Genomic DNA, 26,597 nt, shown 5'->3' on the forward strand with positions numbered 1-26,597 from the left:
TGTCGTCTGCATATATAAGCACTTTCAGATTTTTGAGTATGAAGGAAATGTCGTTTATATGTAAAGTGAAAAGGAGAGGCCCTAAGTGAGAACCCTGAGGTACGCCAGAAGTTACATTAATTGGTTCAGACAGAATGTTTTGGAAGCCTGTACTACCTGTACACGATTCGTTAAGTATGATTTGAGCCATTCCAGAAGAGTATGTTTTATGCCATATTTTTGTAGTTTGTATAGAAGTAAAGGTATGTCAATACGGTCGAAGGCTTTGCTAAAGTCAGTGTAAAGAGTTTCTACGTAGTTTCCGGCGTCCATTGCATTCAGAGTGAATGTCATAAATTCTAAGAGATTTGTTGTAGTTGAGCGGCCTTTAAAAAAGCCATGTTGTTTGTTTGTTATTACATTTTTAAGTTGATGAAAAAGTTTTTCATTTACAATTTTTTCAAATAATTTTGGAATGCATGAGATAATGGCTATTCCACGGTAGTTCCGAATGTTAGATTTTGCACCAGATTTAAATATTGGTACAAGAAAGGAAGATTTCCATGCTTTAGGAAAAGTACATTTATTAAGTGATAGGTTAAAAAGTAGTTGTAGTGGTAGTGTAAGTTCTTCAGCAAGATTTTTTTAAAATATTGGTGGTATACTGTCAGGTCCAGGCCCTTTTGATGCGTCTAAGTTTTTCAGTGCTGTCGAAATGTCATGTTCTGATAGATAGTTTACAGAGATGGAGTTGGAAGATGCAGGTATGAAAGAGAAGTATTCACGGTCACGGTCAGTTTCTGAATAAGATGTATATACTTCTTGGAAAAAATTTGCAAGGTGATTGCAGATTTCTGTACTATTTTTCCCTACATGTTCGTCGAGGTGCATTTGAGATGGAAAATTGTTTCTTTTTAGTTTAGTTTTTGTGTAGTTAAAAAAGTTCTTAGGGCAAGTCTTTATTTCGTTTTCAATTTTGCGGTTATATTCTTCATTTTTTTTTTTTTTTCATAAATACGTTTATTTCATAGGCAATATACATAAGTTTTTCTTCGCCGTGGCATCCACAATACATAGTAGTTTAAACCTAATACATTTCGAATATCATATTAGTATGTTGGTACTCATTAGTTAATCTAAACACTGTTTTTATCAAGCGAGTTGCTATTTTAAATTACATTAAATAAAATACATTTATTTTGTACATGATCTTATAACTATTTCAGGATTGTTTGTATCAGTTCACCACTTATATTCAATATCCTATAGTTGGCTATTGGTTGAACTCATGGAAGAGAAAACAGTTTAACATAAAATAAAATTTAAATTGGAACTCCAATGGATTTAATGAAATGATAAAGAAGTTTCATGTATGGAAGGTCACGACAAGCAAGAATGTCGCGAACTGGGACATTGGATAGTCTACCTTGGGTACGCAAGGAATTTATTAGTTGAGATCTGACATCACGAAACTCCACGCATGTCCAAACAACATGGTCAATATCGCGGTAACCTTCGCCGCAAGCACAATGATTAGTCTCGGAAAGTCCAATTCGAAGGAGATGTGCATCTAACGTGTAGTGATTGGACATGAGTCTGGACATCACACGAATGAAATCTCTACTCACATCCAGTCCCCTGAACCATGCCTTTGTCGATATTTTAGGAATAATTGAGTGCATCCACCGACCCAGATCATCTTTATCCCAAGAAGCTTGCCAGCTGGCAAGTGTTCTTTGGCGAGACGCGCTATAGAATTCGTTGAAAGCAATCGGTCTCTCATAAATTTCACCCTCAATAGCACCACGTTTGGCTAAAATATCGGCTCTTTCATTGCCTGGAATGGAGCAATGAGCCGGAACCCAAACTATTGTGATTAGATAATTATTATTCAATATGTCGTTCAGACACTGTTTTATTTTACCCAAGAAAAACGGTTCATTTTTGCCAGCAGCGTTTGAGCGAATGGCTTCAATTGCACTCAGACTATCTGTGAAGAGGAAATAATGGTTTGGAGATAATGTGACGATTACATTCAAGCTATAATGAACTGCTGCTAACTCTGCTATATAAACAGATGCAGGTTCTTGAAGCTTGAATGAGGCCGAAACATTATTGTTGAACATACCAAACCCTGTCGCTTCTTCCATTCGCGAGTTAATATGCCTGAACTTACTTGAAAATATTTTTGGGATTTCCATAGAGCGTAGGTGGTCCGGGATTCCACGCACTTCGCGCTGCATGGATGTGTCGAAAAATAAAGTTGAGTCAGGTACATTTAGGAGGCTGACACGGATAGGAATATATCTTGAAGGGTTGATTTCCTGTGACATATGGTTAAAATATACTGTCATGAATTTTGTTTGAGATCGAAGCTCGACTAGTCGTTCGAAATTATTAATTACCATGGGATTCAGCACCTCACATCTTATTAGCAGGCGTGATGAAAGCTCCCAAAATCGATCTTTTAATGGAAGAACTCCCGCCAGAACTTCAAGACTCATTGTATGTGTCGAATGCATGCAGCCTAAAGCAATTCGCAAACAACGGTACTGAATTCGCTCAAGTTTGATAATATGAGAATTTGCAGCGGAACGAAAACAAACGCATCCATATTCCATCACTGAAAGTATCGTTGTTTGATACAATTTTATTAGATCTTGCGGATGAGCACCCCACCAAGATCCTGTTATTGTTCGAAGAAAATTTACTCTTTGTTGGCATTTCGTTATCAGATACCTAATGTGTCCTCCCCACTTGCATTTGGAATCGAACCACACCCCGAGGTATTTAAAAGTTAAAACCTGTTGGATCATTCTTCCCATCATATGGAGCTGAAGCTGCGCGGGATCATGCTTTCTTGAAAAGACGACTAACTCTGTTTTCTCCGCAGAGAATTCGATACCAAGATGAACAGCCCAAACGGACAAGTTATCTAAGGTATCTTGCAATGGTTTATGCAGATCAATAGCTTTGGGTCCAGTAACTGAAACCACGCCATCATCTGCCAATTGTCTTAGTGTACATGGGGTTACAAGACAGCTGTCAATGTCATTCACGTAAAAATTATAAAGGAGCGGACTGAGGCATGAGCCTTGCGGTAGACCCATGTAGCTAATTCTGAATGTTGTCAAATCGCCATATGAAAAATACATGCGTTTCTCTGACAAAAGGTTGTGCAAATAATTATTTATAACCGCTGGGAGTCCATGTTGGTGGAGCTTGTCTGAAAAAACATCAATGGAAACTGAATCAAATGCTCCTTTAATGTCTAAAAATACAGATGCCATTTGTTGCTTTTGAGCGAAGGCAATTTGGATGTCAGACGAAAGTAATGCAAGGCAATCATTCGTCCCTTTATTTCTACGGAAGCCAAACTGAGTATCTGACAACAAACCGTTCGTCTCGACCCAAGTGTCGAGACGTCGTAGAATAATTTTTTCGAACAATTTTCTGATGCAGGACAACATCGCAATGGGTCTATATGAGTTGTGATTGGAAGCTGGTTTCCCCGGCTTTTGAATGGCGATAACTTTCACTTGTCTCCAGTCAGGTGGAACAATATTTTGCTCAAGAAACTTGTTGAACAATTCCAACAAACGTCTTTTTGCGAGGTCGGGCAGATTCTTCACCAAGTTGAATTTAATTCTGTCCAATCCAGGAGCGTTATTGTTACAAGACATGAGTGCTATGGAAAATTCCATCATTGAAAAGGGGCTATCAATGGAATCATCATTTGAAGAAGACTCCCTAACAATGCTATGCGTAGGAACGGAATCTGGACAAACTTTCCTCGCAAAATCAAATATCCATCGATTCGAGTACTCCTCACTCTCATTTCCTACGTTACGATTCCTCATTCGTCTGGCCGTATTCCAAAGAGTGCTCATTGAGGTTTCTCTTGACAAACCTTCCACAAAATGTCTCCAATAGCTGCATTTCTTAACCCGAAGTATGTTCTTGTACTTGGTTTCTAAAACCAAGAATTTTTCAAAATTCTGAGGAGTTCCTCCTCCTCGTTTTAAAAACGTCTTGAAAGCATTTTGTTTCGCGTGTTTAGTATCTGAGCACTCTTTGTCCCACCAAGGATTTGGAGGTCTTCTGTTAGACGATGGACCAAGAAATCGTTTGGTTTGGGCTTGTTCTGCGGCCTCCAGAATCGAACAAACGAGGAAGTCATATTCTTCAAGTGGGGGAAGCTCTTCCATTGAAGTTAAGACACTTGAAATATTACTTTGGTATTTAATCCAGTCAATATTTTTTGTCAAATCATATGGAATATTAACTGAATTAGCAATGCCTTTGTTACTGCTAATTGAGATGATGATTGGTAAATGATCGCTACCATGTAAATCAGGAAATACTTTCCAGGTGCAATCTAGTCGAATTGAAGTCGAACAAAGAGATAAATCTAATGCACTTGGACGTGCAGGAGGTCTTGGGATCCGTGTCATGCTACCCATATTTAGTACCGTCATGCTAAAATTGTCGCAAATATTATATATTAGAGATGATCTGCTATCATTGTAAACGGAACCCCACATCATTCCGTGCGAATTGAAATCTCCTAAAATCAAACGTGGAGCAGGAAGGGCTTCGACAATTTCATTAAGCTGTCGTTGTCCAACTTGAGCTCTTGGAGGAATATATACCGAAGCAATGCAAATGTCCTTTCCTTTAATGTTTATTTGACAAGCAACAACTTCTATACTAGAAGTCGAAGGAATGTTTAATCTATAAAAGGAATAACATTTCTTAATTCCTAAAAGCACTCCACCATACGGGGAGTCTCTGTCGAGACGTATAATGTTAAAGTCATTAAAATTTAAGGCTATGTTTGATGTAAGCCATGTTTCGCACAAAGCAAATACATCACATTTTTGACTATGCAACAAAACTTTAAATGAATCAAGTTTTGGCATGATGCTTCGACAATTCCACTGCAGGACAGTGATTGAATCATTTGCGGCGGATGATAAATTATCCATCAAATGATACAAAACCTGTAAGAGCTGGCCATTGAGCTGATAACTGTTTCAAAAAAGTTCTAGCTATTGGAAGGAATGCTGTTATGATGGTCTTTAGAGGTTCAGAAATATTGAATGCAGCGAAAATCCATTCTACAATTTCCGAAAATTTCAGTAATCCTGTTGGTGAATGTGAAATGGAGCCCACTGGATTATTGTCTTTTCTTGAGCTAGTTCCTGGATTGGTTTGTGAATTTGACAAACCAGGAGGCACAGTTTTTGGTTTTAAATTTGGCTTTTTAGCTTTAACACGGGGATCTTTTTTTGAAGGTATAATTTTAGGTGTCTTTTTTGGTATTTTGTGGTTTGTTAATCTCCTCTTAACAGACCCTTGAGGAGTGACAAACGAGGTATCTTCACTATTTCCGTCAGAGTCAGATTCCTCTGGCTCCGCAAGATTTGAAAAACCGTTTTCGGTTTCCAAAGGGGAGACATGTATGACCGTTTTGAGCATTTCTGCATATGTGCGCTTAGACCGTGCTATTAAAGAAAGCTTCATTTTGTCTTTACGCAGCTTAAATGCAGCGCACACTGAAAGATCATCATGAGGGCTTTCCCCACAATAAACACATTTTTCAACATCTTTATCGCAAAGATTATCCTTATGAGGCCCTTGACATTTGATACATTTGGACTTATTACTACAGTAAGTAGCTGTATGTCCGAATTTTTTACAGTTCGTGCAATTCATAACATGCGGTACGAAAAGCCGAACAGGAAGACGAATTTTATCGATATAGACATGGCTAGGCAATGCAGATCCGGCAAATGTTACGCGAAACGAATCTGAGGGACGATAAGACTTTTTTCCATCGACAATAGATGCTGAGTACAATTGTTTGCACTCGAGTATCTTAACTCCCTCAAGCATGGAGTTTTTAAAACGGCCAACTCCATTTTTAAGTAAATCATCTGCTGTCAGACTTGCTTCAGTCACAACACCGTCAATTTCTACCTCCTTCGATGGAATGTAAACTCGATATTCAATAGCAAATAATTTACAGGTTACAATATCGTTTGCCTGTTTCAAGTCGTTAACTACAACTCGAATTTTATCTCTATTAACCTTACAGATTTCTTTAACTTCAGAGAAATGTGATGTCAAATCCTTTGTAATTTGCATCAAGTTTAAAATCTTTTCTTTTTTTCGAAGATAGACTATCCATGGCCCAGTGGTACCCTGTGGATAATGTTTAGCCCTCGGAGTATTTAAACTTTTACTAGTATCCGGAATCGGATTCGGATGATCTTCCATGAGATCATCCATTACATTAAATTTTTTTTGTAAATTAATAATACCAAAATAAAAACTTATGTTTAGTAAAATTTCAGATATAAGAAATAAAAAATAAATTAAATTAAATCTACCTTGTAGCTGATGTCTCTGTTCCTTTATCGTGAAGAACGACGTGAAGCTCTTCCAACGATTTCCAATTGGCAGTCTTTTGCTGTTTCCAATTGGCAGTCTTCTGTCGTTTACTGCTATCTCAGTTGCTCTGCCGTCGTTGTGAACACCACTGCACTTGCTGTACCTGACCCCAGGTACAGTGCTTTTGCTCTTGGTGGCGATCAAATGCGATGCTTGCAGTGTAGCACCTCGCGATATATGCCGTCTCTTTTGATCCTACGCAGCGTACAAATTCTGGTACCTGGTAGATCAGCACTGGGTTGCTTTAGCACCTCTGTGCCTTTGCACCCCTTCGTCTTCGCACCTTTATGCGATGGCACCTCTGTGACTCGTCACTTCTATGCTCTCGCACCTCTGTGTCTCTACACCTCTGTGCGTATGAACGGGATGGCCTTCGTTGCTAGCTTTCCAGTCGGGAAACGCCCCGAATATTGCGTTTGCTATGGGCAGTTTAACTACCTGAAGCTTAGAATTGTCTCGGTAGCAGCCGTTAACTCACGAGCCAGTACAATCGAAACACAACCTCTTCGCTTGAATGGTTTTTACTGAATGATATTCTTCATGTGCTGTGTTAATTGCTATTTTGAGTTGATTGCATAGATTTAAGTAATTTTGAAGATGATCGTCACTTTTTTCTTGTTTGTAAGTTTTGTGTGCTTTTTGTTTCCTATTTTTCAAATGTTTTAGTTGTGAATTGAACCATACAGGTAATTTGCTGTTATGATTTTTTCTTCTTCTTTTCATAGGCAAAGTTTCGGCTAATATTTTGTATATAATGTGATAGAATTTGTTTACTTCGACGTCGACATTTCCTTCTGTACTCAGTATGTTCCGCCAATTTATTATACTTAGTCTACACTTGACTACTTCAAAGTCAATTTTATTGTATTCCGGCACTTCCTCATATTCCAAGTCGTAGGGAAGGGATGCATTGTGTGTAAATAATGAATATTCAATTGCGGTGTGAAATGCTTCATTTTTCCATAATGGCAGGTTTGATGTATTCACACAAAAGTCTTCTGTGCAATTTGTGAAAAGAAGGTCTAAATATGCGTTTTGTTGATTTTTTACGGAGTTTACTTGATGTAGGCCAAAATTAGAAATTTTGTCGAAAAAGTAGTGCAATGTTTCGTTTTCTCCTACGACTGGAAGTAAGATTGATTCATTTTCAATGTCAGAAATGAAGTCCATTTCTGACATTGAAAATGAATCAATCTTACTTCCAGTCGTAGGAGAAAACGAAACATTGCACTACTTTTTCGACAAAATTTCTAAATTTTGGCTACATTCAAGTAAATTCCGTAAAAAATCAACAAAACGCATATTTAGACCTTCTTTCTCACAAATTGCACAGAGACTTTTGTGTGCCCATACATCAAACTGCCATTATTAGGAAAATGAAGATTTCACACCGCAATTGAATATTCATTATTTACACACAATGCATCCCTTCCCTACGACTTGGAATATGAGGACGTGCCGGAATACGTTAAAATTATTTCCAAAAACTTCTTCGCTTCTAACACTTTCATCCCAGCTGCTTTCAGTTCCAAGGATTACGTCGAAAGAGGAGGTTATTAAATTTTGATGAATTTCTTTCATTTTGGCCGGGCTTTTCATGCGGTTGAAATTTTGGCAATAGACCAAAATTTCAGTCACATTTTGTCTATGAAGCGAAGAAGTTTTTGAGAATTCTGGAATACTTACATTACTAATTCCTGTTTCTATTCCTTCGTCAAAGGGCGTCGTTATTTCCGAAAATTCGGCCTTGTAAAATTGTGTTCGGCTTCCCGGATTAGTTGGAGTCGGCGGGTACGTTCACTTGTCAAAAATTTCCCATAAGAGTCCAGGTCGGCCAGCGCTTCCTTAGGTTTCATTCCATATTCCTGATGCACTTCGATGAAGATTCGTAGGAGGTGGTCAGGTGTTGTTGGAAGGCCTTCTGATGCTAATAGCATTTTTATACTAGTTGGTGTCATACCCTCGATGCATACTGTAGATTGTTGATTTTTCATGTATGACAAATACAGACGGACGACGTGCATTATTTTCGGGTCACGAAGCCTTGCTTTTAAGAAGCGTTCGTCGCCATTTGCAGATTGTGAAGTAAGACGTGCAATTGGAGGACGCATTGGATCAATTTCGAATTGGCTGTCTGTACTCATGTCCTGTGATACTGTAGATGTATTTATGTTCTGTGATATTGAAGATCTGTTCACATAGTTAGTGGATGGTGCAGCTTCGATGTCATTACTTCCTAAGACCGGAGTAGTGTTGTTTTGAATACTTCTTGTTCCTTTGTAAGTGTTGATTGTTTCACCTTTATGAAAATTTATGAATTTTGAGGCAATATCTGGATGCCCGGAGAATTGAACCCGTGCAGCTGCTAGTAAGTCCTTGTCCAAGGGTAAGGTATGTTGTAATGACATATTATTGTTATTGTTGTGGCAGGTATTTTTACCATTAGTGTTCAAGTTGCTGTTGTAGTGCACATTATTGTCGTCGTTGTTGTTGTTGTTGTTGTTGTTGTTGTTGTTGTTGTTGTTGTTGTTGTTGTTGTTGTTGTTGCTGTTGTTGTTGTTGTTGTTGTTGTTGTTGTTGTTGTTGTTGTTGTTGTTGTTGTTGTTGTTGTTGTTGTTGTTGTTGTTGTTGTTGTTGTTGTTGTTGTTGTTGTTGTTGTTGTTGTTGTTGTTGTTGTTGTTGTTGTTGTTGTTGTTGTTGTTGTTGTTGTTGTTGTTGTTGTTGTTGTTGTTGTTGTTGTTGTTGTTGTTGTTGTTGTTGTTGTTGTTGTTGTTGTTGTTGTTGTTGTTGTTGTTGTTGTTGTTGTTGTTGTTGTTGTTGTTGTTGTTGTTGTTGTTGTTGTTGTTGTTGTTGTTGTTGTTGTTGTTGTTGTTGTTGTTGTTGTTGTTGTTGTTGTTGTTGTTGTTGTTGTTGTTGTTGTTGTTGTTGTTGTTGTTGTTGTTGTTGTTGTTGTTGTTGTTGTTGTTGTTGTTGTTGTTGTTGTTGTTGTTGTTGTTGTTGTTGTTGTTGTTGTTGTTGTTGTTGTTGTTGTTGTTGTTGTTGTTGTTGTTGTTGTTGTTGTTGTTGTTGTTGTTGTTGTTGTTGTTGTTGTTGTTGTTGTTGTTGTTGTTGTTGTTGTTGTTGTTGTTGTTGTTGTTGTTGTTGTTGTTGTTGTTGTTGTTGTTGTTGTTGTTGTTGTTGTTGTTGTTGTTGTTGTTGTTGTTGTTGTTGTTGTTGTTGTTGTTGTTGTTGTTGTTGTTGTTGTTGTTGTTGTTGTTGTTGTTGTTGTTGTTGTTGTTGTTGTTGTTGTTGTTGTTGTTGTTGTTGTTGTTGTTGTTGTTGTTGTTGTTGTTGTTGTTGTTGTTGTTGTTGTTGTTGTTGTTGTTGTTGTTGTTGTTGTTGTTGTTGTTGTTGTTGTTGTTGTTGTTGTTGTTGTTGTTGTTGTTGTTGTTGTTGTTGTTGTTGTTGTTGTTGTTGTTGTTGTTGTTGTTGTTGTTGTTGTTGTTGTTGTTGTTGTTGTTGTTGTTGTTGTTGTTGTTGTTGTTGTTGTTGTTGTTGTTGTTGTTGTTGTTGTTGTTGTTGTTGTTGTTGTTGTTGTTGTTGTTGTTGTTGTTGTTGTTGTTGTTGTTGTTGTTGTTGTTGTTGTTGTTGTTGTTGTTGTTGTTGTTGTTGTTGTTGTTGTTGTTGTTGTCGTCGTCGTCGTGTTTGCTGTTGTTGGTGTAGTTGTTGTTTTTACTGCGTATACTGTAATTTGTATTATTTTGCTGTTTCCGCTTCCGATGTTTTCGTCTGAGGTTTGCTTTTTCTGCTTGTTTTTCTTGCAGTCGTCGAGTGCGCTGTTTTTTGTCATACTCGCTCCAGTTGCATTTCCATATTTTTTTGCTGACGATGAAGCGCCAGCCTGACATGACTTCCGAGTCAGCTTTTTTTTCCGGTGAAGGTTTAGCATACTGGGCACTGATTCCCATTTCTTCAGCAATACATGGATGAGCTTGAGGGACTTGCTCTTTCTTCATTATTGCTTCATTGCACAGTGCTTTGATGTCGTCCAAAAATTCTTTCGATGATAAGCTGCATGGTGGGTCGATACTTTTTATTTCATTAATATTTGTTTGCACGCCGTCAATTTTGTTTTCGAAAAAAGTAAACACTTTTTCAAGGTTTACTTCTGTCTTAGTGGACAGTTGCTTGTTGGCGGTTTTTATGTCAGCTAAAAAAGTTTCGTCGCGTTCATTCAAAAGTGATGAAATGCGATTTATGACTTTACTGGCCGCGTTGCATGTATTAATGTTTACATTTTTTATGTCCGTTTCTAGCTTCAGCAAAAGAGATTCCATGCTGTCGAGAGCGTCATGTGATACTTTCAAGCTTTTTATTTGTGCGAATAAAGCATGGTTTGCTTCAATTTGGGCACGGACTGTTTGGTTCAATTCCTGCTGTTGATGGATAAGTTTTTTCATTTGCAGTTCTTCGGCAAATTCCTGCTGACAGTCAATACAGAGAGGTACCATGAAGGTCCTTAATAATTCTTCGTGGTTTCTCTGTGTTCCCACGCAGGCTGCATGAAATTTTCGATTGCACTTTCCGTGACACTTCCAGAGATAGCGATTAAAATTATAAATATATATATATATATATATATATATATATATATATATATATATATATATATATATATATATATATATATATATATATATATATATATATAAATGCAGAGATCATTCTTTGTAATCGCATCACGTAAGAACGGATGGACGGATTGAGATGCTTTTTTTTTGTTTGATCAGTTTTTACCCCCACCGGGTTCGTACATCAAAAAAATTAGGAAAACTTACCGGAAAAGTGGGAAAAACCAATAAAGTTATTTTGTATGGACAATGGAATTTTCCACTGAAAAAGTCGCCAATGATTGCTAGATCATCGATAGGTGTTTGGCGCATAACGAGTTGCATAAGTGTTTGGCCGTTGAAGAAAGGAATACTAGATCGTTGAAAGAATCATTTGGCGCGCAACGAGTGGTTTTGTGTGAATTCATGTGGTTCGTCATTTCGAGCCACGTGCTTAATTGGGTATCAACATTATTGATTGCCAAATGATTCAATGATGGAACGCATATGAGTGTTCTAGCTATACCGTAAACATGATCAAAAGTTCTGATACTGTTTATTAGAAGATGCATTGTGTGCAATGTAATCAGTTAGTTGTTTATTGTTGGCCATCGTAGGCGTGAGTTGAACAAATCACCTTATAAATAGAACGATTTTTGTACGAATCAATGATAAGATGCTGCTGTTTAAATAATGAGATCAATCATAGAGGTTTGCTTTGAATTTAGCATGCTGAAGTTCGTTCGCGTCGGGTAAATTCTGGTGGATTGAAAACCATTAGTTGTGAGATTTTATGCATTGACTCGAACGATACTGGTACAATCACTCCTCATCTTAACTTCTCTATAACAGAAGAACTGCACATTATTTTCATATAAAACTTTCTGATATAGATTCTCAGTGCCGAACTCCACCATTCATTAATTGTAGGTGGGGTACTAAACAAAATTATGTGGTGTTGACTAATGAGATGACTATTGATAAAACTATTAAACGAATGCAGTGTTCATGTAAAAGTTAATGGATACAATATTTAAAAGAATGGTAACTTGAACTTTCGAATGTCCAAGAATTACTCTTTTTATCATTCGATATTTTAACAATATCAAACTAACCATAGTACTCAAGGAGGAGTAAGGATTTGAAGATAAAGTGCGGAAAATTCGACGTAATAAGGTTCATTTAAGTAAGAAGAAGATTTCTCGCATCTAAACTTTTACCGTCTACTAGAGGAGTCGAACTTAGCGATGCGAAACATCCGAGTCTCTGATATGTTAATTTTTTTTGCCCACCACACTTCCCCACACTAAAAAATTTACTAAATAGTTACTGACTGACCAGAAGTCATACATTAAAAGTAAAAATAAAGTTTTATCGCTAAATTGTTAATGGAAATTTTCTCCTGTGATTGTCACGCTACGAACATTCATCAAACACGATTAAATAATATCACCAGACTAGCGAGAAGTGACGAACTACAAGTCGCGAGGGCAGCTTTTGTAAATTTGTTCTAATCAATTTAAAGTAGTCATCTCTGTTATTTTTGACTAACTTTTTATTCCATATGACGAAACCATAGTCTGAGAGAGATTGCTATTCGATGCACTGACTCAAAAGATGATTCGCGGTTCATTCGCTTTATTTTTGCGTAACAAAAGCTTTTAACATATTCACAATTTTTTTTATGAATTCATCGCAGCCAAGTAATCAGTAAAATAATGGAAAGATACATTAACAGCATAACGTTTGACAATTCTACTGTCCGAAAACATAAATTAAAAAAAACGGGCGAGACGAAGTTCGACGGGTCAGCTAGTATATATATATATATATATATATATATATATATATATATATATATATATATATATATATATATATATATATATATATATATATATATATATATATATATATATATATATATATATATATATATATATATTTATACGCGCGCGATATACTGCGACACGAGTCCCGTGAACACGTCCGTTCGGTTGGACGGATGGACAAAGAAAAAATGGTCACAGGAAATTAGGAATATTTTCCTACACTTGCAGAATGGCTCGCTGGTAAACCTAATGCTACAGATACACTTTTAAGAAAATACAAATAGTACCACTTCACTTTAGCAGCAAATTTTTAAGCGTTAAGCGGTTTAATAATATTGACATGAACTGTCCTAGAATACATTGCTCTCAGATGCAATTGAAACATTTATACTGTAAGAATATCTATTCAACACATGGAAAACTTGTTTTACAATTAACTGTTATATTCTCCTGCATACTTTCACTTACATAAAACGACCACTACGTAACTAACATAAATGACGTTCATTTACCATTGAAAATTTTCAATATTTTACCTTTTTTTACCTTTTTTTTATATATATAAAAAATAGGTGTAGAATTCGCTCAAACTTTCGAAAAATTTTCCGAGGCCCGGAGGGCCGAATGTCATATACCAATCGATTCAGCTCGACGAACTGAGCAAATGTCTGTGTGTGTGTATGTGTGTGTGTCTGTATGTGTGTTGTCAACTAAGAGGTCGAGATCTCAGAGATGGCTGGACCGATTTTGATCAAACTAGTCGCAAATGAAATGTCTCCCCGTCACCCAAAACGCTATTGAATGGTTTTGAGATAGAATGTTTACTTTTTGAGTTATACGGAGTTTTATGTCAAAATTTTCAGTTTTTTGACAGTATCTGTCACAATTGACCTTGAAAACAGAATGTGTTTTTAGACTTAGATTCCGCATGGTAATAGCTATCCAACAAGCCATAGTTTGTTAAAATCCGTCCATTTTTAACGGAGAAATCAATATTTTTGTGTAAACGACTGTTCCCCTTATTCCAGCAGTAGAAGTTTTGAGCACTGTATGACAAAGAAATGCTTGGGAGCAACGGAAAACACGATTTTTATACTGTGACATACAATTGTTTCTAAGTGCCCAAAAGACTGTGTACAGCATCCTTTTTCATGACAATTTGCCTTGGACCGATTTAAGCACGGTTCGTTTTTGGCAACATAATCGTTCGAATATGGCATTTATAAACCAGATGATATCAGCATTTTCGAGTTGAAAGTAATTCCATAATTATATTGATTTAAACTACTTACAGCAATAAAAGCTGGAAAAACATAACTTCCATATACCATACGACTCAGTTCGTCGAGATCAGCAAATGCGTGTGTGACAAATAATTTCACTCAAATTTTTCGGAGATGGCTAAACCGTTTTCTACGAACTCAGATTCATACGAAAAGTCGTATGCTCCTAAACAAGGTTTCTGAATTATGTTTGGATCCGATTTCTGGTTCCGGAACTACATGTAAACGTGAAACATCTGATATGTGAAACGAAATGAAATTTGTGGCTGAACCGATCTAAAATTCAAATGAAAAGTTTTAAGATCCTGTAAAACATCTTGCTTTTCAGTCAGATCTAACTTCCGGTTTAGGGCATACAGGATGATTAATATAAAAATGTCTATTGCACATAAATTAACCAGGTTTATCGGGTTTACAGATTTGGATAGTCGATAACCAAATAAACTTCAGTTTTCGATTCGGATTTAATTCGCACTACGATTTCTCAAAGATGTTTATACTGATTTTCAAACATTTTGAAACAGATGTAAACTAAACAGCTACTCAGGTGAATTTATCTGACTTCGGCTAAACCGATTTTCGAATTCCGGTTCCAGTATCGAATCGTTTCTCAAAGCTCAATCGTTTTATAAAAAAAGCCAGATCTACGAAGACAAAATTAATTAATATTATCCAATTCTGACTTCCGATTCTGGAGTTACAGAATGATGAATTTTTAAAATTCAAACAGGCCCTGGAAGAACCTTAAATTACCGTAAACTCTAAAGTGGAACTTACTCCGACATATCATAGAATGTTCAATCGATTGTTACACTTTTAGATTCAAATTCGATCCGATTTGCAGTTTCGATATTACAGAGTAGTGAATGATTATAATCTCAAATTACCGCTTAAATCGACGGTCATTAAAATAATGTCATGTGAACTAAAACACCGAACAATATTCATGCAAAAAACACAATGCGGATTGATAAAAAAGGTATCATCTTACTGCTAGGTGGATTGAGCACGTTTTTGTTTTAAAAATCGAAAATTTTCTAGGTGTCAAAGAGTTGACTTCAAAAAAAATTTGAGGAAAACACCAGATCTCGAAGTTCATGAAACTTCTAAGACAAAACAAGAAAACCGTGTAAAAAAATCTCGCAACTTCGTAAATTCGCGTGAACAAAGCCGCCTAGAAAGAAACCGCATAAAAAACCGCGTAAAAAATATCCCAGTGTTTTGTCAGTTAATAACATAAAAACTTGATTTCAGTTTTATAGGTTCTAAGTTCCTGGCTCCGGAAGTGCAGTATGGTATTCAAAACATTCAAAACGGTACTTCCTTCATTTTCTCAGAGTTGTCCTAACGAAGATTTGGTAATCTTAGACTCAAATGAAAATCTTTACGATCCAAGAAGCAACTATTGAATGTTGTCTGGATCAGACTTCCGGTTCCGAAAGTACAAGGTGATTAGTGTAACATTTTCATTTTTCACATGTGTTTTCTAGAAAGTTAAGAGACATTTTTTTAAAACTGGTTTAATTTTATTTACTTTATTTTTTTGGATCTTACAACACGCTGGCCAAATAATCTAGATTTAGTTAGTGTGCTAAAACGTCGCATCCGTCATTTAGAGCGACGATGCAAAAAAGTCAAAACTCTGCTAAACTGTTTCAATTTGTAGATTTTAAATTATATTAGTTGTTGGCCAAACGAACCGATGTCGGCTATATCGGTTTTCAGTTCCGGTTCCGGTAGTGCCGTAAGTAGTGGTCAAAAACTTTTGGAACCGTACTCATTTCATTTTTTCAGAGACGCCAAAACCAATTTTGCTTATGCTCAATTGGAAGATTTTATAGTCTTATAGTATAGAATTTTTCTTCTAGTATAGAATTTTACTCGGATTGAACTCCCGGCTCCGAAACTACAGGGTATGATGTGTTTAAAATTTGAAACTATCATTCGATGTGATATGAACATAATGATCAATAAACAGTATTAAAACTCAACATATTCCCATGCAACCGTCGTTTTTGTTGCTTGTTTCTGACTTACCTGAAAGTTAGTATTGCCGGCTGAATTCTGTTGTGTCACACTCATTTGGAACAGTTGTTGTTATTGTAAATGCCTGAAAAGTAGAAAAAATAAATATGTATGACTAAAAATGTAGAATCTTTGTATTTGTTTTGAAAGGAAAAAAATAATTATATTTCAACTTTGACGAGTAGTTTTTCCAATTATATCTTACGCAGGAATATAATTAAAACTATTCCCTAAAAACGTTTGAAGACTTCAAGAAAACATTTCCATACTAAATGCATTATGTCATACAGACTTGAAAATTATTCCAAGTTAACTTGAATTGCAAAACAATTTTGCAGAGCCTCTCGCCATAAATGGAAGACAGTCAACCGAAGTAGTTATGCAGTTGTGTAGTACTTTTCCACCCATGTTTAGCATGACAATAAATGCAAGCTATAGTGAGGGAACGTTATCCAACTGCAAATGTGTCCTACGATGTTGAAGCAAATTGAATTGACTTGAATTGATGAAAATTTAAAGATGTAAATTTTTTACTTATTCAAGTTATCATGAAGCGCAGTTTTAAATCACAGTTACTAAAAAAATCAATAGAAATTTTATTTGCACTCAAGCTAATGATTTTTCGAAACGGTTCCGTTCGACGTAGGACATTTATGTCCCCATCTGAACTAGGACTGTCATTTCAATGCCTCAGTTTAGTTCCACTCCAGGACACACGGAATTGCCTATACGCATGTGACAGAACCGTTTGTGCATGCGACACAGAAATCAGTGACAGCAACTCAACCATGGGCTTCTCTTACTTAGTCGGGTTCTGTTGCGACTGTTAAAAAACCAACCGAGGGTATCCGGGAGTTGTTTTTTTTGTTGTTGTCGCCACCCGCTTCTGCACACTTATTTTCTTTCCAGACGGTGTCGGATTTACAAACCGTCCCCAACAGCTGCAGTCGGCGTGATTCCAAAGCAGCCGGAGTCGAGTTTCAAGTTCAGTCACTCCGTCGCTGGTGTAGCTGGTGCAGGATGAAGCGGTTGCGGTTTCTGGTGTTCATTGTTCTGGCTGGGGTTCTGCTGAGAGTCGGTCGCGGACCGGATCCGGTGGCCGGAGATTTCATTGAGAACCTCACCAGCGGGGTCCGGATGGCAGGGAAATTGTTCGGTATCGATACAATATCGGACGTAGCGGATTTAGTAGCGAAAGGATTATCGGGTCCGAGTTTTTCTGCTCAACCGGACACTGCCGTTCCGATGCAGCAACAGGCGTCCAGTATGATGTCACTGATGTGGAAGATCCTTGGCATGGATGGCAACAAACTCGGTGCATTGGTTATGAATGCCCTTATATTCGTAGCGCACGTGGTAGGTTCTCCTGTTTCGCCAAATTTATCGCACTCATTGTGTTTCACTTCAGATTGCAACCAATTTGGGAACGTTCAGAAAACCCACATTCAATCAAATTTCCAAAGAAGATCCACCGAAGCAGGAAACATCCAGTATTCTACAGTCCGAATCTCCGCTGGATTGGGTATTGAACAATCGATCGAAACAGTTTCGCTCGATGTTGGATCCGATTCGCGAGGTAAACATCACCGACTTCCTGGAGGCAGACTTAGAAAATCTGAAACAAACAGCATCGGAAGATACGGACTGTATCAAACTTTTACTCTGCAAAATTAAACCTTTCATCTGGAAAATGCAGGACGTCGTTCGGAATCGTTTGGAGACAGGACGCGACAATTCCGAACCAACGAATCCACCGGAAAATATCGCGCAAATTATCTACAAAAGTGTGCCCAAGCTCAACGAATTCGAGTCCAATGGAGCTCGGTGTGAAGCACAGTTCAAGCATTGTGTGCGTGATTTCGGTCGAAAATGACTTCATATAACGACAGGAAAGTTTCAATGTTTCCATTGTTACGTTCTGTTCAAGGCATTTAAGTTGAAAAAGTTGAAATGTTCACGTCACAATACTTCTTTCGAGGTGAATTGTTAGACATTTATGAGGTTATATCTTAAGTAAAACCATAAGGGTGTGAGTAGCATTGGTTATACTAAACTAAGTGGTGGTTTCGTTGATTTATTTGTGTTTTACTATCAAAACAATGACAGGAACTCTCTTTGTATGATAGAATCAACTCAAACCAGTTTCAATACAATATGTACGTATATTACAAATGATATTTCCATTTGCCGGCATTGTTTCATTTAATTATCTAGTACTTTTTATACACCTATCTGATTTCAGTTCAAGGAAAGAGATTTCGAACGATCGAAAGCCAACAGACTATTTTTTATGCAATACGGAAGAACGAATTCGCAAAGTGATGGTTGATTCTAAATTGAAAAGATTTCGAATAAAACGTCAGATTAGACGTATATTGGAATTCATAATTACATTATGAAAGCAAAGTCTAAATAATAAGAACGGGTTCTAACTCAGTTGAATTTACAATCTGATACAATTCAATCACTGCATAAAAGAATTGTATTCATGTACCAAATATTATAGTGGCTCTTCGAGTAATTCTGCAAACAAATTTGACACGAAACATCCAATCGAAATTAAAAAAAAACGAATCAAATTCAATAGCGTTGCACTCTTCATAGAACTGAATGAAGATGCTATACATTTTATTTAGTTGCAGTAAATCCACCTGTTTTAATTCGAGATACATTTGTACTTTAAGCAAGATTTCAATTTTTTGTTTGGAAGGTGGAAGGCTGCCCATTTGAAGTTAATATCAACTGCATTTTTTCGTATCGGCGGCGGCATCTTTTGTTTGTTTGCTAGACTTTTTTCGGAATCGTTTTATTATTCCCACACGCTGTATTGTTTTATGATTCTATATGTGCGTTCGTAAGCGGTTTATTTTATCGACTATGTCAGACAGATATTTAAAAAAAAACTGAAGTAAACCAATTGTTCACCACCATGTAAGGTTTGTTTGGGACAAAGTCTGGACAGATTAAATTTTGAATACAACAAATTTGCTGTGAGCTCAATGAAAGATGCATTTTTAATTAATTTAATTGAGCATTATTGGTCATCCTTAAACTAATTACAGTTACTTAATTAGACTGCATGACACAAGACACATTTTTTGACGTAGTGACAAGATGTTGACTTCAAACGGGTGCGTTCGCGACCTTTTGTAGAACGAGTTAAAGTTTTATTTAATTAGAAATTACTAATTGCTCAAGGTTGTAAAAATGAAAGCGCCTTTTCTCCCAAGAATAACAAATGATAGTTAGAAAACATTTATATTCATTACACAAAAAGTAAGTGGCAAGCTCCGGTGGTTTAGATTGTTGAGTCGTGTTGAATAAAATCTTTAAAACAATAATTTATGTAAATTGCAAAAAAAAACCTGTTTTAATCCACCTAGTGGTGTAATGATGCCTTTCTCATGTATAGTATTGTGGTATTCTATTCAAAAATTTTTTCTTCGATTTTTGAAAGAAACCAAGATATTGTTTGTGCATTAACTAGTATAACATACAGAATAAAACAGTGCTTTGATTGCGTAGGTAATCCTTAAGAAAACGAAGTGGATTCACTATTATATGCACTTCCGGCACCGGAACCCGAGAACCTGTATAATCAAAGTCGGTTCGTACGGCCACCAACTAACATGACATACAAACTCTACTAATACGCACTCTAAATTACGATTTAAATGTTTGTCGCATCCGAAAATATGCATCAATTTTTGGTAGGACCATAAGACCTTTCAATTGAGCCTAAGATTGGGAATAATGGTTTAGAGTCCAGTTTATAACACGTTTTACGGATTTTGTTCCGCCAGTTTAAGTGACGGTGTACAATATTGAACACACTTTACCCTATAACTCCGGAACCGGAAGTCTGATCCGGATGAAATTCAGGAATTCCGTATGGGATCGGAAGACCTTTCATTTGAATCTAAGTTTGTGGAAATCCATTTTAGTATATATGACCACTATTTCCGGTACTTCCGGAACCGGATAGGATAGCTGGAATCGGTTTGTTTAGTTGCCTACTGATCATGACTATCGATTTGTGTTGTTTTGAGACCAGTTTAGAACTTTTTTACGTTTTTTGTTCCGCCGGTTTAAGTGACGGTGTACAATATTGAACACACTTTAACCTATAACTCCGGAACCGGAAGTCGGATCCGGATAAAATTCAGGAATTCCGTATGAGACCACGAGACCTTGCATTTGAATCTTAGTTTGTCAAAATCGGTTCAGCCATCTCCGAGAAAACCTAGTGAGATTATTTGACACATACGCGCGCACACACACACACACACACACACACACACACACACACACACACACACACACACACACACACACACACACACACACACACACACACACACACACACACAGACATTGCTCAGCTCGATGAACTGAGTCGAATGGTATATGACACTTGCCCCCCCGGGCCAATTTTCACTAGTCGGTTTTTCAAGTAATTGCATAACCTTTCTATATGAGAAAGGTAAAACAGAAGAACTTTGGGAATCCACACAAAAGCAACAACTGAGGTATCGGAAACCGACATAAGAATCAGATAACGTTGAAACTTCATATATTTTAGAAAAATCACGTAAATATACGTTTCGATAGATCCAAAATGAGTCAGCTGATTATTCTTAATTTGATATCGAAATTGATGTTAAACTTAATTTGATAGATTAATAGATGTAATGATTTGTCACCGCTCATGAAAATACGGCTTGCTTGGATTTACGTTATGTGTAATTTTAATTTTTTCTAAGAGTGCACTTATAAATGCTGAATTATATAATAACTTTTTCATATTTCAAACTTCGAATTGCCATTCTCAAGTAACAATTCGAATGCCTTATGGTTCTGATTGAAAGTTATAAAAGTTTTTTAATTGATACTGCAATCATTATCAGTTTGATGACAACTATAATAAGTGTATCTTTTGATAAGTAATATAATAGTTGTTAAAGCTCCTATAAAATCTTTTACCCGGACTAACGACTGAACTAAAACGAAAACAACTTGTACCAGAATAAAATCATGCATACACTTTTAATATTACTTCCAAACATTCTCTTCCATAAATCTGACAGGTTCACTCAGAGCAAATTGAATGGTTCTAGAGTACATTTATGACACAGAAAAGTCAGTCATCAGAAAATGTCCCAAACTTGTAATTAAAATCCAATATGCCAAGTATGTCAAAATGAAAAATTATTCACTGCGGAACTATTCCATCCGAATAAATTTAATGTTGATCATAAAACAGGTTTTAAAATTTTCTTGAATTTGGAATCATTTCGAAAAGGATTTAACGCATGTTTATGCCAGAAACGGTGACGAATATTAAAAAACCCAACTGACAATCTCTTAGAAAATTAGTTTAGATTATTCGGTGAAAATTTCAGAATGATTAATTGATTTTAGCGGTCGGGAAAGTATTTTTTTCTGAAGGAAGAATTGTTTAGCTGAAAACGACGTCTTTCAACTTGTTCATTGAATATCTCCAAATTCATTTTTTTTGGTGTGTACACACTAAAAAAATTTGAATAATGCAGGTGACTTAATTCCTCATACGATGTAATTCATAAAGACCTAATTTGTCAAATGATGGAAAATTTCATTTGTAATGACTTAATGTTAGATTAGCTTGAATTTTACTAGTTTCGACTGTAATTTGCATTCTGCTAGCAGGCGCGACTGCATGAATTTCAATGCACCTTTCACCAACCAAGCAGATGTATGCTTCTTTGACTCAGTCGATTAACAGACGTACTTGCTATCCAATGATTCTCGGTTCAAGTCGCGGCGGGTTGCTATCAGTATTCTTTTTTTATTTCAACGAATCTCATATCATGGAGCTTTAGACACAATATTAAATGTTCTTCCACGTGAATTTGCGTGAACTTCGACGCTTCATTTATGTGCATCTAATAAGATGTAAAATCACAGGGATTTTTTTAAGTGTGTAGGCTTCTATTCTCCGAACACTCATTTTTCACATTGATTAATAATTTAATGTAGTATTTGTGGTATTCTACTGCAAAATAATGGATTCATCTTCACAATAGAATTTACTCATAATTGAACAATCCTTAAAAGTAATGTCTTTGGTTATGCGTTGAGAACTTAAAATTGAAAACTTCTCACATAAACTGCACAACAAACGTTCTATGAACTGTTCAAAAAATCAGGATGCAAGCTCAAAAATCTGTTTGCAAAAACCGCTTCTAAAATTCGGACGTAAAAATTTCTGACGTAGAAATTTACGACGTACAAATTTTCAACGAAATATTTCTAACGTTAAAAAAATCTGATGTAAAGGTTTCTGTCGTAAAAATCTGTGACGAAGAAACTTATGACATAGAAATTAAGACGTAAAAATGCCTGACGTAAAAATTTCTGGCTTGGAAATTTCTGACGTAAAACTTCTACTAAAAGTAGGCAAAAATTCAAAAATGCTATTCTTAACCCTCCTAGTGATGTAATGATGCCTTAGTCTTTCATCGAAACAGTATCATTTGAATATTTTTTTCATTATATTAAGATAATTTCTGCCACTAATTTCGGCTCATTTTTGACACCAACCTGCTTAATAAACTAATAGTAGCAATAAAACGAACCTAAGTTTATTGAAATTGGTTTAGCCATTTCTAAGAAAATCGGGCGGTGAGAATTAAAGTGCGTTGTGTTGGTTACGTCACTTATACCGTTATATCTTCGTAAATAGAAGTGATAGGCATTTGATCTTCCAGCCTGTCCAATGATCTATTAGTTGCTTTCAAGGTGTGATGAAATCAGTTCTGAGAAAAAAAAATGCGGCAAATAAACAACGGGATATATTGGTTACGTCACTTATATAATCATATCTCTGGGAGCACAAGTCACAGCCATTTGATCTTCAAACCTGCTCAATGACCCATTAGTAGCTTTTAAACAAGTTTGTTGAAATTCGTTTAGCCATCTTTGAAAAAATTGAGCGGTAATAAAACAATGTGTTTTGTCGGTTACCGTCATATCTCTGAAACCAGAAGTTACAGCCATTTGATCTTTAAAGTCTGTTAAAATCGGTCTAGCCATCTTCGAGAAGATTGAGCGGCGATAGCAAATACACAAACAGTCATTTTCCGATTTCGTCAGGCTGAGTCGAAAGGTATTTAACTCTATAGTTCTCAGAAGCTCCGTTATAAAGTCCCGTTTTCCAATAATTCCATTACCTTTCTGTAGAGAAATGAAAAAAAATTATTCTGGTTTTGTTTCAGACACTGAAAAAATCTACAAGTAGTAAAACTAGTGAAAAAAGTACGTGCAGAATTTAAAGGTTTAATAATAGAATCCTAGGGAAAAGTAATTCCGATTTAGCATAAAAAATAGACAATATTATCTGTTGCTCTATATTTTTACAATTGAATTTATCTGGATTCGTTAATAAATTTGTGCACTGAAAGTAGGAATTAGATTGTTGGAATTGGCATTCACATTCTTTTTCCAGCAAGCATAAAACTTTCTCATCTTTTGTAAAGTTTTTAAAGATTATTCACATCAAAATGGTGCATAACGTATGCTTATGTAATTATGGTTAAGTGGATCTCTTCGATTCAACCAACGCACAGTGGTTCAAAAGCGCAATTTCACGCTCTTAATTGATAACTCATAGGAACGTGGTTTTTGAGGTACAGTATCTTCAGCAAAGTTGCTCAGAATGATAGAAGCCATCTTTTGGCAAATTTTATTTATGTGACTAATCCCCCTAAAAGTGAGATAAAAATATTATTTTAGTTTAGAGCCAACATAGGGGCTAAGTTACTTCGACAAAGTTGTTTAGAAAGATCTTTCAAACAAATTTGTTGAAGATACTATTCCCGTAACTTGAGTGTAATTCATGATATAATGCATTTTCTGAAAAGGGTGTCCTAAAACCAGTTTTTGTAAGAAAACACATATATTTTCATATATTTTAGTTATTTATATTTATTTTATGATAGCTGACAATGTTTCTAATCAGCTAAAAGGCTCTTAGGATCGTCCGACAGATTCTTTTTGGACTGTTTTGGCCATTCACGAATATTTGTAACCAAAGGATCCGATGAAACTAATAACCAATTCATGGGATCCCGATTCGTAAGTGATCTGTATTGCTCGCGTGTATAATACTCTTGAGATCTATATGAAAGAAACTTCTTAATCATTATGAACAGTACAATATAGCAAGCGTTTATTGATCTCCACTTCAATTGATGAATAGAGGATATTTATCCGCAGAGCTTTTCTATAGAAAAACTTACCAAAAAATGACATAACGTAATTCGACATGATGATTGCCTTTTTTTCAAAGTCGTGGCTTCTTATCTCACTTTCAAAAAACGTCTGTAATGATTACTAAATTTTTCTATTTGTAGACTTCGATGTCCATAAAAATCTTTAATTGTGTGAGTTACCATGGTAACGAATATATCCTATAGTCTGGTCTGATATACAATGAACCTTATCATTGCAAATGGCAAGGACAAGGATATTTGAAAAGAACATATCTCGCCTGCAGACGATCGCAGATAAGTAATTCAACCACGGTATGAAAGCTCTTTCGAAGTAGTTTAATATGTAAGTAGTCTCATCTGCACCTTTCCGCGCCTTTTGATGATAGACAAGTTGAAATTTTGCAATAAAAAACATGAAAAATTGCTCTATTTCATTAAACTGAAATGATAGCAGCATAGTGTGTTTGAGAAAGTTGTGTACTTTTTAATGATGAAAAACTTTGTATAACATGAAAAATTAATATAAATTGAAAATATATGTGTTTTCTTACAAAAACTGGTTTTAGGACACCCTTTTCAGAAAATGCATTATATCATGAATTACACTCAAGTTACGGGAATAGTACCTCCAGCAAATTTGTTTGAAATATCTTTCTGAACAACTTTGTCGAAGTAACTTAGCCCCTATGTTGGCTCTAAACTAAAATAATATTTTTATCTCACTTTTAGGGGGATTAGTCACATAAATAAAATTTGCCAAAAGATGGCTTCTATCATTCTGAGCAACTTTGCTGAAGATACTGTACCTAAAAAACCACGTTCCTATGAGTTATCAATTAAGAGCGTGAAATTGCGCTTTTGAACCACTTTGCAACGTATGGCAAATCAGACAAAAATAAATTCGGCACTGCTCCAATATGCACCTGGTAAAGTGAAACGCACATACTTAGTTTTTAACGGAGAGAACAGATTGGAAAAATGACATGCGAATGCAACTATTTACCGCGAAAATATTACCGACGTGTCTCGAACCCGTAGATAGCTTCTAACCGGTTCACGGTTTTTAATACATAGTTGCACTCACCGGTCATTTTCCCAATCTATTTTATCCGTTAAAAACTGATCAAATTTTAATATGAGTGTAAGTTTAGCTTTGTCTAAAGTGTAACCTTTTTGACTGCAATCAGAATTGATTTTTTTTTGCGTAATATTGCAAGTTTGTTTTGCTTTGACAGCCAGTTTTGGTTTACGAGTTTGGCATCATAAAAACAACAAAGCCTTGAATTTACCGTTTTGTTTCAACAGACATCGCAGCAGACGCGCATTTTTTATAGCTTACAGAATCATTGTATTGGCTGGTGCTACGATTCTACTGACGCTTAGAAGAATCCTTCCAGGCCGGGACTCGAACATACGACAGCTGGCTTGTAAGACCGACGCCCTATGCATTGGACCACCAGCCCAGGGTAGATGATGATGATGAGTGAAGTAGAATCAGTATTCGTTCCCTCTCAAAACATTACACCGAAGATTTTTATTTAAACCTCACAGAAAGGAACTGCGTAAATTTGGAAATTTGCATAAAAAAATCTAATAATTTTTTTTAGATCTTTGTACTACAAATATCATTACCAGTGCGGTAAAATTTCATTTTCAATCGAATAATATAAGATGAAAATGAAACTTATGGCCGCTGACCGTCAGCATATCCCTACTAATTCATTTGACTTTTACTGCCATTTTCAAGTGAAGCTCCCAGAATTCATCGTCAGTTGAATAATCGTACCTAGTCATTTGAAGTTTTGCTTGCTCAGTTTCAAGTGCCAAGTAGTCTAGCTGCTTCATTGCCAAACCACACTCCAAGAACAAATTGATTTTCACAGGTGACTTAATCCCTCATACGATGTAATTCATAAAGACCTAATTTGTCAAATGACTGATGATTTTATTTGTAATGACTTAATGTTAGATAAGCTTGATTATTACTGGTTTCGACTATAACTTGCGTTCTGCTAGCAGGTGCGACTGTATAAATTTAAACGCACCTATTACCAGCATGCTCAGGTGGCTCAGTCGATCAACAGACGTACTTGCGATCCAATGATTCTCGGTTCCAGTCGCGGCGGTTGCTATCAGTATTCTTTTTTTTTATTTCAATGAATTTCATGTCATGGAGTCTTA

General features: G+C 36.1%; 2 protein-coding genes across 4 annotated transcripts in view; one reads left to right on the forward strand and one right to left on the reverse strand.

Moving 5' to 3' along the window:
* LOC131435811 (EGFR adapter protein-like) overlaps nt 1–26,597 on the reverse strand; it is a 150,317-nt gene that overhangs the window by 44,196 nt on the left and 79,524 nt on the right. For both annotated transcript variants that reach the window (XM_058604024.1, XM_058604025.1), the window contains one exon: nt 16,177–16,249. The gene's annotated coding sequence lies outside the window, so the exon portion shown is untranslated. The remainder of the gene's footprint in view (nt 1–16,176; nt 16,250–26,597) is intronic.
* LOC131435812 (uncharacterized) lies at nt 16,939–20,490 on the forward strand. 2 transcript variants are annotated; one of them, XM_058604027.1, is made up of 3 exons: nt 16,939–17,008; nt 17,074–17,520; nt 17,573–20,490. In XM_058604027.1, exons 2-3 carry the CDS (start codon nt 17,185–17,187, stop codon nt 18,035–18,037), a joined length of 801 nt encoding a protein of 266 aa, XP_058460010.1. In that variant the 5' UTR covers nt 16,939–17,008; nt 17,074–17,184; the 3' UTR covers nt 18,038–20,490. The 2 variants fall into 2 exon arrangements, with proteins under 2 accessions (XP_058460010.1, XP_058460009.1); XM_058604026.1 differs by lacking the exon at nt 16,939–17,008 and having other exon boundaries at nt 17,065–17,520.

Source organism: Malaya genurostris, chromosome 3 (genome assembly GCF_030247185.1).
Source record: "Malaya genurostris strain Urasoe2022 chromosome 3, Malgen_1.1, whole genome shotgun sequence".
In the NCBI taxonomy this organism is placed as follows: domain Eukaryota; kingdom Metazoa; phylum Arthropoda; class Insecta; order Diptera; family Culicidae; genus Malaya; species Malaya genurostris.

What these genes read in the sequence shown, in the direction of transcription:
- LOC131435812 (XM_058604027.1), top strand. Translation starts at nt 17,185, where the DNA reads ATGAAGCGGTTGCGGTTTCTGGTGTTCATTGTTCTGGCTGGGGTTCTG. An exon ending in TTATATTCGTAGCGCACGTG is followed by an intron (nt 17,521 to 17,572) that starts GTAGGTTCTCCT and finishes GTTTCACTTCAG; the next exon opens with ATTGCAACCAATTTGGGAAC.